At 61.8% G+C, this 18,183-nt stretch overlaps 1 protein-coding gene across 1 annotated transcript; it reads right to left on the bottom strand.

Moving 5' to 3' along the window:
- Window positions 1–8,660: 8,660 nt before the first annotated feature.
- ELFN2 (extracellular leucine rich repeat and fibronectin type III domain containing 2) lies at window positions 8,661–16,596 on the bottom strand. Its single transcript, XM_004320403.4, has one exon. It carries the CDS (start codon window positions 13,360–13,362, stop codon window positions 10,903–10,905), a length of 2,460 nt encoding a protein of 819 aa, XP_004320451.1. The 5' UTR covers window positions 13,363–16,596; the 3' UTR covers window positions 8,661–10,902.
- Between the last annotated feature and the right edge of the window lie 1,587 nt (window positions 16,597–18,183).

Genomic DNA, 18,183 nt, shown 5'->3' with positions numbered 1-18,183 from the left:
GTCAACTTTGCTCCCAGAGAAGGCCCTCGCGGCCACGAGGCTGCAGTGGTTCCCGTATCCGCAATCCAGTAAGATACAAAAAGGGCATCCTGAGGAACACAGGAGACCCTTCCCCCCAAAGCTCCCTTATAGGTTTCCTTCCCTTGGTAGGAAGTGGGTCACGTGGCCATTCCTAAACCAATCACTGGCAAGGGGGGGTAGGGCCACCATGATTGGCTCAGCCCAATCCAGATTGGCCTGGAGCTGGGGGCAGGGCCATGTCCAGTGGTGTGTGTATGTGGGGAAAGCTCTCCTGAGCCTAATGAGGGTTCCTTCAGGGAAGGTAAAGGGGAGACATGGGGGTTTGGAGGGAAACCCCCAGCAGACAGAACAGCAGGTGCAAAGGCCCAGAGGCGTGATTGGATGAAGGGCTTTCTCAGCCTGGCTGAAGGAGGCGATGAGATTATTTAAACAGATGAGGAACACAACCACATGCATGCCCACCAAGGTCCCTTTGGCTGCTTCAAAGAGAGGGGCTGGGGGGCTTCCCTGGTGGCGCAGTGGTTGGGAGTCCGCTTGCCGATGCAGGGGACGCGGGTTCGTGCCCCGGTCCGGGAGGATCCCGCGTGCCGCGGGGCGGCTGGGCCTGTGAGCCATGGCCGCTGAGCCTGCGCGTCCGGAGCCTGTACTCCGCAACGGGAGAGGCCACAGCGGTGAGAGGCCCGCGTATCGCAAAAAAAAAGGGCTTATGAGAAGGATTGCTGTGAATCCGAAATGCAATCTAGATGTTCTTCAAGAGAGCAGAGAGTGGCATTCCTCCTTCGTTGCTATTTGATGGTGGGGCTGTGCTGTTGGGAATGGTACTCACTTCAGAGACTGAGCCACATGAGGCCCCATTATCTACTAGGGTTACATTCCCAGTATTCACTCCTCACCTGAAGAATGTGAAAGGAACTTTATAAATAGTTAAGGGATAATCACATCCGGCAGCTCCCATGCCTGGCCCTGGCCAGTGTGCTCCTCCCAGGAGCCAGAGGCCATGTCTCCTTTAGGTTTCTCCACTGCAGATGCCAGCCAGGGCCAGGGCCCCAGACGGCACATAGAGCAAGGCTTGTGGGTCGACCCTCAGAGTAAGAAACTAGGAAAACCACCTGCGCTGGGGATTCTGCGGAGCTGCAGAAGAAGGAAGAAAAAATAGGTGTTTTACTCAGCTGATAAAGGCAAAGGGAGGACACACCCCAAATGCAAATGGCCTTTCTGACCTCCCCTTATCCCTGCCATCGCTCCTCCCCCAGAAGCCAGTTCCTTCATCCCCCCTCTCCTCCAGGAGGTCAAAGACCAGCACCCCCCAACTCCTGGGCCCGAGCTGTGCCGTCTCTGCTCCCATCTCCTCCCCTCTTTGCAGTGTCATCTCCTCCTCTGTGACTGGCCTTCAAGCCCACCCTGCTCCGGCCCGGACACAAAAAAGCAAAACCATTTCCTCATCCAAAGCCATTTATTGAGCTTTTTCCTCCAAACAGTGGGTCCCTCCCCCAACCCTTCCCCGAGGGCTCCCTTAATCCTGAAGCCCAGCCCCTCCCCGCCCCTCCCCCAGTGCTTGCAAGACCTGGGCAAGCTCAAAGGGAAGCTCAAGGGGAAGCTCAAATACTGTAAGTCTAAATATTTAAGGGCCACATCAAGCTAAGAAATCATTAGCACATCCTCCTGCTTTAACAAACATGCCTCATAATGACCTACAACAGATCTGAATTCCAACTCTTGGACTCCTTGAGTGCGGCAGCCCAGGGGAAGCAAGCCCCTGTTTTCTGGCCCACCGCACACCCCTTCTCTTCTCACTCCAGCGCCGTCCCACAACTTAAGGGGTCTCACGTGCATGCACGTAGCCCCCCAGCCCACACATCTAGGCTCTGCCCGCACTTCCCCCACACGGCTACCCCTTGGCCATCTCTTGTGCCCACATGGGTGGCCCTGTCCGCCCTTGGAAAGACAGATCCTGGAAGCAGACCTAAGGCCACCTGGGCAGACAGTCCCGGGGATCCCAGGTATTTTGAACAGGGTCTAGAAATGAGGAGGCCCTGGGCATGCACATGTCGGCCTTGCAGACTCATCGCCCTGCAGGGAGAAATTGGGGGCGGGGGCAGAAGCAGGTCAAAGTAGGCCCTCTGATGTGCACGGCCCAGGGCAGGGCCCCTCTTGACCCTGGTCCCGACCTCTGCCTCCTTTCCTTCCCATGTCTGGGACCTAATCGAAATATTTTAAGGCCCGGCCTCTGTCCTCCCAGGTCATGCCACGCTCCCTATGACCGGAAAGGCTCTCCCCATTCCCCGTTTTCTGGACTTCATTTGTCTCATCTTGAAGTGAGGGATTTGTAACAGATAGCTTAGAAGTAGCCAGGATTTTAACAGCAAGAATCGGAATGCAGGGTCTGACAGAGCTTGGGACATCTTCACGTAAGTCCGAGGCTCAGGACAGTCACAGGCCCTGGGCCTCTTTCAAAGCTGGCCTTCTGTCTGTTCTCTGCTGGACTACAGGTTGGGACATCCTGCCATGTCCTAACTGGGCCTCAGGCCTTTGGACGTTGGCCTGAGGGGATGTCTGGAAGAAACCATCTAGAGGAACAGGTAAAGCATGGGAGTCAAATGGGGTGGCATTCCCTCCCAGCTGCCCCTGATGAGCAATGCCACTTCAGGGAAGTTCCTGTTGCTGACTCTGTTCCTCAAATGCAAAACAGAGCTAAATAAAGCACCTACTTCACAGGGTTGCTGTGGGAATCAGATGCAACTTGGTCTGTGTGATGGATACGTGGGATTGGCCCATCACCCTGCAGAGGTCCTCCTGGCACTGTGGACGCCAGAAAGCTAAAACTGGACCACCAAGCAAGACCCTCCTGAAGCTGAGTGTCGCAGGCGGTTTCGGGTCTGCAGATCGGTTACTCTTTGGAGAGACGCGGAAGGAGGCAATGAGGCCGAGGGTATGCTTCTGTGACCATCCCCTGCCTTAGCAGAGGAACCTTCAGCCCATCACCAGCTTCCACGGGCATCCACTGGGCTCCTGTGGTCCTGGCGCCAGCAGCCCGGGTCCTGCTAATGGACCAAGGGGCAGCAGCCTGCTAGGTGGTCCAGATCTGCGCTGTTACTTAGAAAGTGAGTCCACAAAGCACAAGCCTGAGTCTGGGTCTTCAGCCCTCCAGATGAGTCTGTATGACTCCAGTCTGGGTCTGGGTCTTCAGCCCTCCAGATGAGTCTGTATGACTCTTGGTCCCCTCTCTAATCCTTCCCCAGCTCAATTAGCTATAGAGAATTCTGTTGTCTGCAACAGAGCCCAGGGCAGAGTTGATCAGTTCACAGCTATTGTGCCTCACTAATAGAGGGGGGCCAGAAATATTGTTTGCAAGAGCGACTGGAGGAAGGGGAGGGTGGGCGGGTTCCTTACAGGTTCTGGTAGCTCTCCAAACGACAGGAAGGGGCAGTTGTTGGAGGAGGTCAGGAAAAGGGAAGGTAAGACTCTTGAGGACAAGGACTTTCAGAGGCTACAACTTCCCATGTCTCCACCCGTCACCGTGACTCCCTCACACATGATCTTGCTTGGTTTGGCAAGAACCATGAGGACCCAAGACAAGCTGTCGGGGACTTCGGGGAGGACCGTTTCAGCCCAAGAAAGGAGATTCGGGGCGGGGCTCCCAGTTCCCAGGGGAGCTAGGCAGGAATGGGTGCGGCAGACTTGGCACTGAAGAGAGAGGACAGACCAGCCGGGGTTCCAGGCCTAGCGGAAGAGAAAGGGGACCCAGGCCAGGCAGAGAGGCAGCCCTGGACCTCACGTGGAGGATGGACCGTGGAGATCCAGTCACAAACCCCTCCAGGCACCAGTGCGAGGGGACGCAGGTGAGCCCTGAGTTAACCAGAGACCCTGCCATCCAGGCTCACACATCAGGATGTCTTGGTGCCAAAGACAAGGGTGAAGGGGAGGACACGCCGAGAGCTAAGGGCCCGAGGAAGGAGACAGTAGCTGAGTTCCCTAAGAGCAAGGCGGAAAGCAGAGCTAGGAATGGGGACCGGGTGAGCCGCGGGAGGGCGATGGGGGAACAATGAATGTGCACAGAACCTTTGCCCTGACTTGCGTCAGGCACAAGGTCTCCTTTCCTGCAGGTAAAGAGCCCTGGGAAGGCGGCTCCTGGGGGCTGAGACCTTACCCTGCAGGAGGCTGCAAATGCAGGGCTGAGAAGCTGCACATTGGGACCCGTAACCCAGGGAAGCGGGGTGGGTTGGGGCCAAGAGAAAGTTCAGACTCACAACTGGATTCTCCAGCCCCACATTCTGGAAAACATTGAGGAAAACACCTCAGCTGCTGTGAGATCGCCGTAAGTACCCTACTGTCAGGGAGCAGAATTTGAAGGCTATCCTGGAAGAAGGGGTAGCAGACCCCCATCCTCACAACAATGGCCTGGGGAGGCCTCGTGGATGGCAAGGGGAAGGCAGCTGGGCTGGGTGAGCCTGAGCCTGAGCCAGGCTGGGGGACCCTAGGCCAGTCCCAACTGCAGGCCTGAGATGACAGAACTTGTGTGATTCCAATACCTGCTCCTCTGAACCCTCCCCCACAAACCTGCCCCCCACCCCACCACGGTGCAAGTTCACAGTGAAACTTCCCTCAGGAAGCAGGACACAAGCTGCTTGGGAAGAGCCAGTGAGCAGTGGGAGACCACGGCCCAGGCTGCGGCCAACTTGGGACAGCAGCACTGAGGCGGCTTGAGGGCAGCTTGGAGGGGACAGGAGGCCAGCTGAGGCTCCAGCCTGGGCCCTTCCAAGGAGCCCCTCCCCCCAGTCCACACCAACTCCCAGGGAGGCAAAAGGTATCAGGAAGGGTCCATGGGCCAAGAGCCACCAGGGCCACAGGGACTGCTGACCCCGGGGCGGGGCCTGCCGAATGCCTCCGTGTGGCATCACTCGCGGGGGAAGAGCTCAGTGCCTGGGAGGCCACTCCAAGTGCCCCTGTAGCAATCCCGGCTGAACCCAGGGGCTGCCCAGAGGAGGGTTTGCAGCGGTTGGAGAGCAGGGGTCTGGGAAGAGAGGGGGAGGGGCTCTGCCTCCTGGGAAGTCACGGAGGCTGGGGCTTGGAGGTGGGCTCCGGGCTCCCCCGGCCCGAGCGAACGTTTGGCAGTTCAGCCTGAGGTCACTAGATGAGGGCCCGAGCTCCGTGCCTGCCCAGAGAGACATCTCTGGATCCCTGAGAAGGCGCAGGGGTGGTTGACAGCTGTGGAGAAAAGGGCAGCAGACTGGTGGCGCGGGGAGGGCGGGGGACAGGCAGGTAAGGGGGCCCAGGTCGGGGGCCCAGCGAGGAAAGGACAGCAGACGGGCTGGAAGAGGCAGGCAGTCTGGAAGTTGTCCTCGGTAAGGCCAGGGGACCTGCTTAGGGTCCTCCCGCATCACCCCAACCCTCTGAGGGCAGTTAGAGGCAGGCGTATGAGAAACTGGGGCCCTCGGATACTGACTAGGTGGCGTAATCCCAGGAATCAGCTGAGACTTAAGTGATGCCCCAATGCCCCTCCACCCCTAAGGTCTGGATCCAGTGATGGAGGCCAGGACACCAGGAAGGGGAGCGGGGGCACATGGCATACGGGCTGCCAGGTTTCCAGCGGGGAGAGGCCACGAGGCCCCCCAGCCGGCTAGGCTTGGCGGTGAGAGGCACACTGACACTTCAGTTCCCTGCTGGCCCACCCTGTCTGGCGGACACACTTCTTTTTTCCTTGACCAGGGGCGGGCATTACCATAACCCTGAGTGTGAGGCTCTGGTGAGAAAGGGAGACGGAAACCAGGCACCAGAAACTGGAGGCGCGGAGACTCCAACTCGCAGAGGGAGGGGTCGGCATTCAACAAAGACCTTGGCCCTGTTGTTTTAAATAAGAAATTTATTGCAAATATAGAAATTGATTCTCTCCATACAGGAATCTCCGAGTTGAGGAAAACAATTTCGTGCCATTCGGTTTAAAACAGGAAATCGGGAGGAAGGGGAGGCAGATATAGGGAAGAGAAAATAAATGAAGTTTCCCCCCCCGACCCCGAAAAGAAGAAAAGGACAGTTCAGGCCCCACCGAGGGAGGAAGGGTCCACACACAGCTAGGGTTCACAGGTTCGTAGCCCGGGGCCAGGAGCCCAACTCTGCAGACCCAAACCAGGTGCCAGGCGGCAGGGCAGGGCCGAGGGGCTGGCGGCTCCTTGGGGAGGGAGGAACCAAGAGTGGGCCCCTGGGCCCTCCCCAGCCCTGTGCTTGTTTGGCGAGAGGCAGGGGAAGGAGAGGCCGCCCAGACCCTCTCCCCCCACCCCATTCGACCCCCCTTCCTCTCCCTACTGCTGGGCAGCAGAGGTGTACCTTTAACAGGGGGGACTCTGGAGCAGGCGTGAGAACAGGAATCTAAATACTGGTTCTGACTTAAAGGTGGGAGGATGGACAGGTGGCCGTGGAGCAGAAGTCTTGGCAGAGAGGAGATCAGCGTTGCGGTCAGGTGAGCCCCAACCTTCACACTGGCCTGGCGGGCAAGCTTCAGCCCTGCCCCTTAAGCCCCGTGGGGGCCGGACACCCCAGGGCTTCCCCATGCCTTGACCACCCAACCCCCCCCCCGGAAACAGAGCCCCGCTCCCTCAGGAATGGGGTGGGATGCTGCTAAGCCGTGGGGTCCTCGCAGGGCAGGGCCAGGGGAGTGGGGGGCACCCGAGGAGGTACTTGGGGACACCCAGCTCCTCCTACCCTACTCCCTCCCGCTCCCGTCTCATCCTCCCACAGCCGGCAGTCTGAGGACGGCAGTCTAGTCCTCAGACTGTCGTTCAGAGAGCTTGGCTGCCGGTCACCCCTGCCCTGAGGGCTCCCCAAGGCCCTCGCCCTCCGTCGCCCTATTTTAATTCTCCGTGCAGTGCCCATCACTGGGGAACAGTTTGAGGTTGTCCCGTCACTGCATGTAAGCCCCTTATAAGTCAGGACCTGTCACTCTTGTCTCCCATGCCCAGGCCCCTTTCCTGGCCTCAGTCTGTCTTTAACTGGTTTCGAGACCTTAAAAGCTTTCTTTCCTTCCCCTTCCTGTGCCTCTGTTTCCCCCTCTGTTAAATGCCCAGGACGTGGAGGGGGGCAGGTGAGCGACTTCCTGCTGGGAACCATCAGAGCCCCTCGGCCAGGCCCAGCCTCTTCACCCTGCCTCTCCAGGGCTCTCCAGACCTACTCTCCCCAAGAGGGTCTTTCCACTCCCACTGCCCCACACACAGTCCTTTCCTGGCCTGGACACACGCCACCACCGTCTTCCTGCTCTGTCCCCTAGGAGGGGTCAGAGGCGAGGGGCCTTCAGGTGGCCAATACAGGCCCCTCCTGCAGAGGGGAGAAACAAGCCTGGGACCCCCAAGGAGGCGGCCGCCCCAGACTAAGCTTTCTTCCTGCCAGACCTCCGCTTTTCACTTCTGGAAGGCCATTAGCTCCAACAGAGGGTTCGCGGCCCCTACCTGTGCTCTCCAGGACAGCGTGGACCCACGGGTGCCCCTTCCCAGGAACAGGCACCCAGAAGGCTCGAGAGATTCTGTGATAAGGGATGGCAAGCCTGGGCACGACCCAAGGCAGGTCCCAGGAGGTCCAGGATGCGGCACTCACATCTCCTCCAGCTGGCTCGCCCCCTCCACTCCACCAGGTCCCTCGTCCCTCCTCCCCGGTACCTTCCCTTCTCTCCTGGTTACCTGCCCTCCTGGCCCGCCCAGGCCATGGCCCAGGTCCACCGTGCTCACCTCCATTACAAACACAGGACCGGGGCCAGCCAGACTCCTTGACATAAATGTTCATTTGACTTTCGTGACTATTTCGCCCTGCCCGCCCCCCGAGGAAAAATTACCCTGAACAGGACACAGGACACAGACGCAGGAAGGCCTCCAGGGTGAGCTACAGTGCAGCGGCCCCCTCCCCAGAGCTACGGCATGGCCTGGGCAGCTGGGGGACCGTCTTCTTCCTCAAAGATCTGTACGACCTGGGCTGTGAATGTCGGTTCACCTCCTGGGAGTGGAAGACCCTTGTGGTTAAGATGGAGATCTATCCTTTAGAGCGCCCTGAAGCCGGCCTGTCCGAGGTTTTTATAGGTCATCTTCAACCAGGAATGATGGGGGAATGAAGGCGGCTCTGTCTCCAGTGAGGCCAGGCCAACGTCACGGGAGGGGGGACCCCTCCGCCTATAGGTTCCTCCCTCAGGGCCCCAAACCTCCCCGTAGGGCCACCCATGAAGCCCCAAGCTCTGGGCTTCCTGTACTCAGCAGTGTGCCTGACCCTCCCCACCCGGCAGCCAAATCACCAGACCCCCTCCCTCTTCGGGGGCCCCGACTTCCTCATCTGCAAAATGGGAGCAAGTGGGACAGAGGAGAGGTCCCCCCACGCCCCCTTGCCCGGGGCTGTCCTTCCCGAGCAAGGAAGAGGCCAAGGGGCGAGGCCACGTGGGAGGAGAGGAGGCGGCACTTGTGGGCCCAACATCCGGAAAGATAGGAGGCGGGTGTGGGGCGGGGGCTGTGTTTCGCTGGTACCTGTTTTGGGTCTTTTGCAGAGCTGGCCCGTCCCCACGTTTCAAGAGCTGCTTGTCAGATCACAACAGAGGGACTGTGGGAATGGGGGGGGGACGGCGGGGAGGGGGGCAAGGGAGTCTGGACAAACTGGCACATACACGACAGATGTTTGCTCAGAAAAATACAGTAAAATCGTCATGCAAATATAACAGGGAATCTGCTTCCTCACATCACTGGCTTCTCGGCCTGTTTGCTCTTCTGTTTTGCCAATCCGGTCTGAGGAGGGGCTGGGGGGCAGGATTTGGGGAGCCGGGGGAGGTCTGCTCTGCACATCCATGCTGGCCCCCTCCCCTCCACTCCCCAGGAGAACAGTCCTTTCCTTGCAAACGTCACCCCCAAAGTGAGCCCCGGGCTTGGTCCGTGCCCCAAGTAGGTGTGAGAGGGACTGGGTTGAGCCCTGAGGTCCCCTCGCCCTCCACGGTCCTCCCCCAGATCCTACGGGAACGGCGCTATAGCTTCCCTGTCAGAATGCCCCCCGCAGTGCAGGTCTGCTCCCCTCCCAGCAACCACCCTCACCCCACGGTCACACTCCCCAAATCTCAAGAAACCCACTGGGTGACAGGCCAAAGGCAGGAGGGTGGGGAGAGCCAAGTGGGCTCCATCCCCGCCTGCGGTGCGTGAGGCACCAAGGGGCACACTGGCAGGTGGGCAAAGCTCCAGTCTCTCCGCCCCCCACGGGCCCACCTCCCATCCACAGGGGAAGGGACGGCCGACTCCAGCCCCTCAGCACCCTGACAGCGTTCAAGACCCCACGGTCTCAGGAACCCAGACCCACCCCCTTACAGCGCCCCATGAAGCCCCTAGCTCTTGAGAAATCCAGCCACCCCCTCTGGCCCTGCCCTCTCTCACCGCCCTCTACCACCCACACTGAGAGAGAGAACCCCCAAGAGGCCAACGGTCCCAACTGCCAGGCTCTGGGTTGCCATGGCGACAGAGGCTGGCCAGGGACGGGAGGGGCCCCGGGAATCCAGCCTGCTCCTTCCCAGCAGGGGTGAGGTGGGAGTGCTCACCATTTGTGCTTTGTTCGATGTAGGATGGGGGTCAGCAAGGGAGGAGTGGCCATTTTCAGGGAAACATGGGAGCCCCTCAGGCCAGGGGGGTGGGGCAGGGATGGGCAACCAAGAGGGGGTGAGTGGAAAAGCTCCGGAAAGCCCTCCTTCCTCTGGGCAGGCTGAGATGCTGCCCCGAGGGCCGTGGCGGGGAGGGGGAGGGGGGATCGGGCCGGTGGGAGGCCAGGATGCGGGGGCAGAGGCAGGAAGGCCCCCGTTAGATCCCACCTCCCCACTGCTCCCAGGCATCACAGTATACTGCTGCCCTTCTGGGACGAGCAGGGCTCCTGGAGGCCCAGAGAGGCTGGGGGGCCAGGGCATGGGGCCTGCACCTGAGACGCGGTGGCTGCTGGCTCAGCCGCTCTCCTCAGACCCCATCGGCAGCCCTCAGGCTACTTGGAAGACACTTGAAGGGGGCCGGTGGACCGTCCCCGTACCTGCTCCTCCCCTGTCCACAGGACCTCCCACCTCCCCTGGGTGCTGGCGGCGGGGGTTGGGGGGAGGGGGGAGTGTGTATGGTGCAGAGGCCCCTGTACGTGATGAATCACAGCTCCACGCTCGGGAAGGGGGGGACGTGGCCATGGGGCTTTCTAGAAAGGAAAAGCACCCGCCTGATTCTCACGTGCCACAGCCCCAGGAGACCACAGCTCTAGAACAGGTAGTGGGTGAACCGAGGGTGAGGGCCCCGGGAGAGCTCCTGGGGCTGGGGGATTGCACTGGGCCGGGAAGTTGGGAGACTGACTCTCGCCTGCCACGTGACCCTGGGGTTAGCAATTCCCTTCTCTGGGCCTCGGTTTCCCCATCCACAAAGGACGGAAACGATGCCCACTGTCCACCTTCTACTAAATCTCCACGTGACCTGTCCCCCAGCCGGGGGGACCCGCTCCCTGCCCCAGGGGGGGCTTCGGCCCATCCCCGCCCCGGGCTCCTTTGCCCCCAAACCTGTCCCTAGTCCCAGAGCCCCAGACCCCACCCCCTCTTTTGGCTTCCTCGCCTGCCCGCCGGCCCCACCCAGCACGCACACCCCGGCAGAGTCCCTGGGCAGCACAGTAGAGACGACTGGTTTCAGTATCAGTGTGTAAACTTTAAGGTGAACATGTCTTTGTTTTCCCGTCCGGTATTGTCGGGTGGTGGTGGTTCACAGTCAGGTGGTGGTCAGGTGTGTGCGTGGGTGCGTGCGTGCGGGTGTGCGTGTACGTCCACTCCTTGGCCTCGGCCCCCAGCGCGCCCCGCCCGGCCGCCCGGGCCCTTCCCCGCGTGCCCCTGGCCCTCCCCCTCCAACCTCACCAGGGAGGAGAGGGTCACAGCTTCTGCTGGGCCGAGACCCCCTTCCAGTAATCGAGGATGTCGTGCAGGTCCTCGTCCTTGGCGAACTGGACCTTCTTGCGCAGGGCGTGGCCGGCGGCCATGTACACCTCCTCCCGGTGGTGCTTCTTGTAGGGCCGGAAGCGCTCCCAGATCTTGTGCGTGCTCTCGGATGAGTACTCAGGGCTGGAGGAGTAACCTGAGTAGTAGTGTCTGGGGGAGAGCTGCGAGTAGGTGGAGTCCCGCTTGGTGCGGGTCAGCGGCTTGAGGAAGGACACGCGCTGGCTCAGGCTGTCGGCGCCCTCCTCGTAGTACAGGGCCGGGAAGCTGTGCCGGTGCTCGCTGCAGTGGTAGGCGGGTTTCACCTCCAGGTGGTGGATGCCGCCGCCGCCGCCGCCCCCGCTGCTGCTCGCTGGCACCAGCGGGAGTCGGTCCAGCGGGCTGTTTAGGGGGCTGCCCTTCTCGATGTACTTGGAGTCGCCCTTGGCCAGCCCCGCGGCGGCCGGATGATCCGGCACGTCCAGGCTGAAGACCTTGGCGCTCTTGACGGAGCCGCTGGAGGAGACGCTGCAGGTCTTGCGGGCCACGGCGGCATCAGCGCTCAGCTGGCGCTGCAGCGGGTGATGGGAACTCTCCTTGTAGGGAGGTGAGAGGAAGCTGGGCCGCTCCAGCCCCCCAGGGGTGGCAGTCGAGGAGGTGGTGGAGGCCGCAGGGAGGGACTGGCATTCGAAGGCCATCTCAGGGTCCCCGCCACCGCTGCCACCCCCCAGGAAAGAGGCCGAGTCCAACTTGAGGGCATCGATGCAATTGTTAATGATCTGGTTGACCTTGTCCACCTCCTTGGCGATGGTGGAGATCTCGGCGGCCGAGCCCTGGCCATTCTCCAGCTCCGGGAGGTCATCCTCGGGCCGGGCCAGGCCATCGCCGCCCGTGCCCGTGCGCACCTCGATGTAGTTGCCCTTGGTGGCCACCTTGGGCGTGTCCAGCCCAGCTTCCAGCCCCTTGGAGGTGGTGGGCTTCTCCCCGATCATGGAGGGGATGGAGGACATTCGGGACACGGGCAGCACAGGGGGCTCGCCCAGCTTCTGGGCGGCGTGGACGACGGAGCCGGCATCCACGTCGGCCCCGTAGCGCATCTCCAGGATGGTTTTCTTGACCTTGACCGACTTCTGCTTCTCCTCCTGCATGCGCCGCTTGCGCAGGCAGTAGTAGACGGCTCCCAGCACGATGACCATGCCGAAGAGGCAGCCCAGGATGGTCATGATGTAATGGGTGGTGGTGGAGGTGCTGGGCGCCAGGTCGCCCGGGACCGGGTCCCTGGTGGTGAAGGTCAGGCAGGTGTGGTTGAAGCGGCGGCTGTTGCGCAGCGAGGTCACGCAGAAGGTGTACTCGGTGTGCGCCCGCAGCTTGTCCAGCGTCACGATCTCCTTCTTGTTCTTGAGCGTCATGACGTCGGAGAAGTAGCTGTTGTTGTACTGAACCAGGACGTACATCTTGCTGTAGGGGTGCGGGATGATGACCACCAGGGTGGCCGAGGTGAAGGTGACGTGGTGCAGCTTGATGGCCGGCCCCGCCGAGGCGTCCGTGGTGGACGAGGCCGGTGGCTCCACCGAAAGGATCTCGTCGGGGCTGAAGCCCGAGTTCTCGTCGGGCTCCCTCTGGGCGTCGGTGGAGTAGGGCGTGGGGTGGCTGGCGGGCCGGGCGGGCAGCGAGCCGTTGCGGCACTTGGCCTGCAGCACGGTGATGGCGTTGAGGCTGTGGTAGGGCCGGGGCACCAGCAGCGGGTAGCCGGCGAACTCGCGCGGAGACTCGCACTGCAGGCGGTCGTAGTTCTTCGTGACGTTGTTGAAGACCACGAGCCAGGCTAGGAAGCCGAAGAGGTCGCACTCGCAGTTGAAGGGGTTGCCGGCCAGCTCGCACACCATGAGGCTGGCCAGGCTGGCGAAGGTGGCGCCGTCGAGGCGGCTGAGGCGGTTGGAGGACAGGTCGATGCTGATGAGGCTCGGGCACTCGGAGAAGGCGGCGGGCGTCACCACCTCGATGAGGTTGTGCTGCACGAAGAGGAACTGCAGGCGGCCCATGCCGCGCAGCATGCCCTCGGTCAGGTTGCTCAGCTTGTTGTAGCCCAGCTGCAGCACCTGCAGGCTCGACTGGCCCAGGAAGGCACCGTCCTCGATGTAGGAGATCTCGTTCTTGGTGAGGTTGAGGTCGGTGAGGTTCCCGAAGCGGTTGAGCGAGGAGTAGAGCACGGCCTTGAGCTTGTTCTCGTTGAGCCGCAGGTCGTGCACGGTGCTGTTGATGTGCTGCGGGATGGTCTCGTAGGGCGGCTGGTTCTGGCTGCAGATGGCCAGCCACACGTAGCCCTTGTCGCCCTCGATGAGCCAGCAGTCGGCGCGCACGGCGCCCGGCCGGCACACGCACAGCAGCGCGGCCGCGCACAGCCCCAGGCGCAGCATGGCTCCGGCCGCGGCCTCCTCACAGGCCGGGCTTGGGGTCGGGGGCCGGGGCGCAGGTGGCCTAGCGGCCAGAGGCTGGGGCCGGCAGCACAGTCCTCCCTGGGGCCGCCACCATCTTGGGGGCGACCCCCAGCTTGGGGGCCCCAAGCGAGGCAGGCAGAGCCGGTGCCAACTGTCGGGGGCCTGCCGGGGTGCTACCCGCAGGAGCCGGGCGCCACGGCCAGGCCAGGGCCACGGGGGCTACAGGCCCCACAGTCTGCTTCCCCGAGGTGCTCCTCTCCTGCCGGGAGGGTGCCCGGGCTCTCAAGGCTTGCCTTCCTCTCCCTCCTCCTCCTCTTCCCCCTGGGGTTCTGGGCTCAGAACTTCAGACGATTCCCACGGGAGGCTGGAGACTGGAGCTCTGAGGGGGGAGCGCGAGAGACGGGGACAGGAAGGAAGAGACCCATCTGTCACCTGGTTCCTGAAAGGCAGCACCAAGAGGGGGTGAGAGATCAGTGTGAAGGCTCAGAGCAACCCCACTATGCTCCAGTGCAGGCCCCCAGTCCCTTTTCCACCCCCTCCCGGGGGTTCCTGCGCCAGCAGCACTCTGGGTCCCTGTTACATAAAAGAAGGGGGGTGGTGGGTGGCAAGAGGGGGAGGAGGGGGCCGCAGGACATGGAAGGAGGGAGACCAAAGAAACAAGGGAGGGGGAGGGAGGAGGGGATAGAGTCTGGAGCCAGTGGGCAAAGAAGGGAGACTGGAGAGTTAACAGGCCAGGTGCATACACACACATGCGCGCACACACACACAAACACGCCCCAGCACGCTAGTGTCCACACTCGTCCACCTGCCTGCACAAAGACCCACAGGCCCCCACATGAGCCAGAACTCCACGGCATGCTCACGTCCACAGGTGTATACACACACGCACACCTGCAGTCTTGTGTATGACAACAGGCCCACACACGCATGGCCACGTACCCAAGCAGCCACCCTCCAATCCAGAGAAGAATTAAGATGCCCAGAAAAATGCCTCCTCTCCTCCAGGCCCAAAGATAAATCATTCATTTGTTGTGTAACTGCTGCTGTTCCAAAAATAATTCCCTTGTCTCGGCTTCCATGGGGGAGGGGGAGCAGAGCAGCATGGCCGTGGGACCCCAGGCAGGGGGATGCATAGAGGCTGGGGTCTCCCGCAGTGGGAGGTCACAAGATGAGCTCATCCTGCAGGCGAGAGCAGAGCCAAGGGAAAGAGAGGGTGAGAGTCTGGGAATCCAGACACACCCTCCACAGCCCCTCCGCAAAGCGCTTTCCGGTAGGGGACGCGGATCCTGCAGGGGACGCCTCAGGCAGAAGCAGCCAGAGGCCTCCGGAATCCCGTGACCGAAGCCCGGCAACCCCTCAGTGGCTGGGAGAGTCAGAGGCCCAGAGAGGAGCAGTGACTTGCCTAGAGACACACACCACAGCCTGGGCCAGGATGAAGGCTACCGAGCCAGCAGGAATCCGGAGGCCTGGAGCCCCGCCCACCCTGCCTGATTGGCCAGGTGGAGCACACCACCCCTGAGTCTGTCTCCACAACTATAAAGTAGGGGACCAAGCCCCTGCCTGGCCATCTGATGCGGGGAGAAGTAAGGTGAGCCATGCTGCCCGTGCTCAAGATGAAGAGGGTCAGGGGAGGCAGTGCAGGGCTCCCAGCCCACAGACCCTCATTTTCCAAGTGGGGAAACTGAACCTCAGTCTGGGGTGGGCTTGCCCCGGTCACCCAGCAAGCCAGACACGGCCCCTCATCCACATCACTTTCTAACTCACACCCAGTGCTCTCCTGACCGCGAGAAGAACTCGGTCCTCCCTCCCTCCGCCCTGGGCACTGGTCAGGGATGTGAAGATTAGGCCAGAGAAATCCATGTTTGGATAAAGAAAGCAGAAGACTGTTCACAAGGCCCACCTCTGCGTCCTGCTCCTCCTCCCGGGAAACTCCAGGAAAAAAGCACTTTAAGAAAAAATGTGAAACCTCTGCTGTTAAAGTGAAACCAATTTACAGCCCTGAGTCCCAGAGGGCTGGAACAGAGGAAAGGGAAGTGGAGAGGGAGAGAAGTCCCCAAAGAAGCCCAGGCAGGCAGTTTTTGTTGAGGTGGCAAGTGAACAGGGCGTCCAGGTGACCCCTCGGGTGAAAGGCTGATGCAGCGTCAGAGGCTGTGACGATCAGGACCTCCGGGGGGGCCCGCCTCACACCTCCCCGTCCCCTGCAGGACCAGCTTAGGCTGAGAGGCCGGACGGGGGCAGGGGAGGGGGCAACCACGAGGCTGTCGGCCAAGAAGGGGGCAAGGACAGGCAGCAGAGAGCGTTTCTGTCCTTGGCTGTGCCACAAAAATTCTCAGGGCTGCAGTCGGGAGACCAGGGCTCCCATCCGACGTGGCCGCTGGCTCCTAGGGGGCCTCAGGCCAGACCTACCCCTCCGGTGGCTTCAGTTCCCCTCCCCCTCAGGCAGCGAGGCTGTAATGGAAGAGGCTGAGTTGCCAAGTTTGCCCTATCAGAGAACCCTGTCTGCCCCTCCTCTGGCTGGGAATGTCTGGGGACCGCATTTGTTTGCAGGTGACGCGCAGGTGTGCGCTGGCTCAGAGCACTGGAGCAGGGGCGTGCTGACGTGTACGAGTAGACGGGTGTGCAGGCCGGCGGCTGTGCACACGTATGCCCGTGTGCACAGGATGTGTGCCTGCCTGGCCAGCTACAGGAGTGAACGTAGGAGTGAACGAGGGCGTGCCTGTGTGTGGAGGGGTGGGAAGGGATGCATGTGGAGCGTCTCTGGGGAACACAGGCCCGCACCTGCCTGTGTGTCGACATGTTAAGCACATGTGTGGCCCACACGAGTGCGTATGTATGTATGCGCACATGAGGAACTTGAGCCGCATCGAGCCCCCTCATCCTCAGATCTGAGTTGCTCAAACCGTCACCCGCTTGGCCAGACCCAGCAGCTGTCAGGCTAAGCTGAGCTGGCCAGACTCTTGGAAAGCCCAGCCCATGCTGAGGGTGTAAGAAGAGGCGAAGGGGAAGGGAGGGGAGTAGGAGAAGGCGCCCAGACTTGGAGAGACTGCACTAGTCCAGTCCTGCCTCTTCCCTTCCCAAACAGTTCAGGGGGTACAGTGGCCCCCACGCCCCTAACCCAGGCCCTCTGAGCGCTGCCCAACTGGGCCCTCAAGGTGACCCCGCCCTCTCTCCGGCTCCCCCCACTCCCCCCCCATGACTCAGAGTGGGGAGGAGGCTCCCCCTCTCCCCATCCCGTGTGCGTCAGCCGCCTGTCCCTGTCCCTGGGCTGCCTGCCCACCACCTGTCGAGGCCTGACGCATCCAGGGACGGGGGACAGCAAGGCCGCAAAGGCGCTGACAGCAGCACTTGGCCCCCCGCCCGGCTGCACACCCACTCCAGGTGTGGGGAGGGGCGAGCCGGCCGCCGAGCTATCAGACCTGGGGCTGAGGGTCCTGGGGTCAGGCCTTCCCCTGCTCCCACGGGAGTGATGCCCCAGCCCAGACACCAGTGGCAAGAACAGGGCCCTACCCACCCCAGCACACCTGGGGGCTGGGGAGAGAGAGAAAGGAGGTGAGGGAGCTGCAGACAGGAGGCGAGGACTGAGGAGGAGGGAAAAGCCAAAATCTGGAGAGAGCTGAGCAGGGAGAGGCAGAGGAACAGAGATAAACGGAGAGGGCGCGTCGGAGACAAAGGAATCGATCGGCAGAAAAGCACAGCAAAGCACAGCGAGATGACAAATACGGGGGTGCGAGGGAGGGGACACAGTGCCTTCCCCCCCCCCATCCAGGGGTCAGATGAGCACTGGGTCTGGCTGAGCCACCGAAGTGCAGACGGTGAGCAGCCCAGGAAGGGGGTGGGGAGCGGCAGGGAGCAGGTGCTGGAAGCAGAGGCCTCTTCTGCCTAGGACCCAAACGGTGCTAAACCTGGGAGGGCGTGGCCACCCCGGAAGCAGGCTGTGGGCCAGTAGCCAGGGCACCAGGGCGTGAGGGGGCAAAGAGCAGCGCTCCCAGGGGACCTGACCTCAACGGACCCCTCCCCCAGGTGTCAGGTAATGAGTGAACTCTGGCCAGAGCGGGGGCAGCCCCAAAGTGCCCAACCAGCACCTTTCCAAGGGTCCCTCTCTCCTGCCACCACAGAGAGGAGGAATGTGGTGAAGTTGGGGGGCAGCGTGCCGTCGAGGGATCCCCCCGTCTAGCAGGCTACACACTGCATGATGTCCACTCTCATGGGGACACCCTTGGACAGAAAGGAGGGAGAAGAGTGGGCAAAACCGTACGGGTCTGAGGGGCAGAGCTGACGGGAGGTCTCTGTTCAGAGCTCGGTACAGCCAAGGAAAGTCTGAGTCACTCTGGGCAAAGGCCTTCCCTCTCTGGGTTTCATACCCGCCCCCTGACATCACCAGTCGATCCCATTGGATTCTGCACCCTCCTCCAGGGGCCACGAGGTTCAGGGCCCCTCCGTGGACTCAGAATCCCAGAGCCTCAGAGCAGCAGGGACGAGGAGCCCTGGCTCTAGCCCAATCCCAGCCACTGTCAGAGGGGCAACCGAGGCCAGCACTGGGGAAGGGACACGTCCAGCTGGTGGGAGGTCAGCTCAGGGGCCAGGGTGGCAGCGACAGATCCTGATCTGCCAAACTCGAGTGCCCTCTGGGAGCTGACTGCCCTGGACACGGCCCACTCAGCTACCCCAGGACACTGGGCACAAGCCTCCTCCTTTGCCGAGGAAGTGGGCCAAACGATCCCTGCCCGCGAGGCTGCAGTGAGCTGACGTGGCGGGTGCGGACGCAAGGCCTGGCACGTAGCAGGCAGCATCAGAAAACGT

This window comes from Tursiops truncatus, chromosome 11 (assembly GCF_011762595.2).
Source record: "Tursiops truncatus isolate mTurTru1 chromosome 11, mTurTru1.mat.Y, whole genome shotgun sequence".
In the NCBI taxonomy this organism is placed as follows: Eukaryota; Metazoa; Chordata; class Mammalia; order Artiodactyla; family Delphinidae; genus Tursiops; species Tursiops truncatus.
Note: the sequence above shows the minus strand (reverse complement) of the source record. Positions and strands in the feature narration are given on the sequence as shown.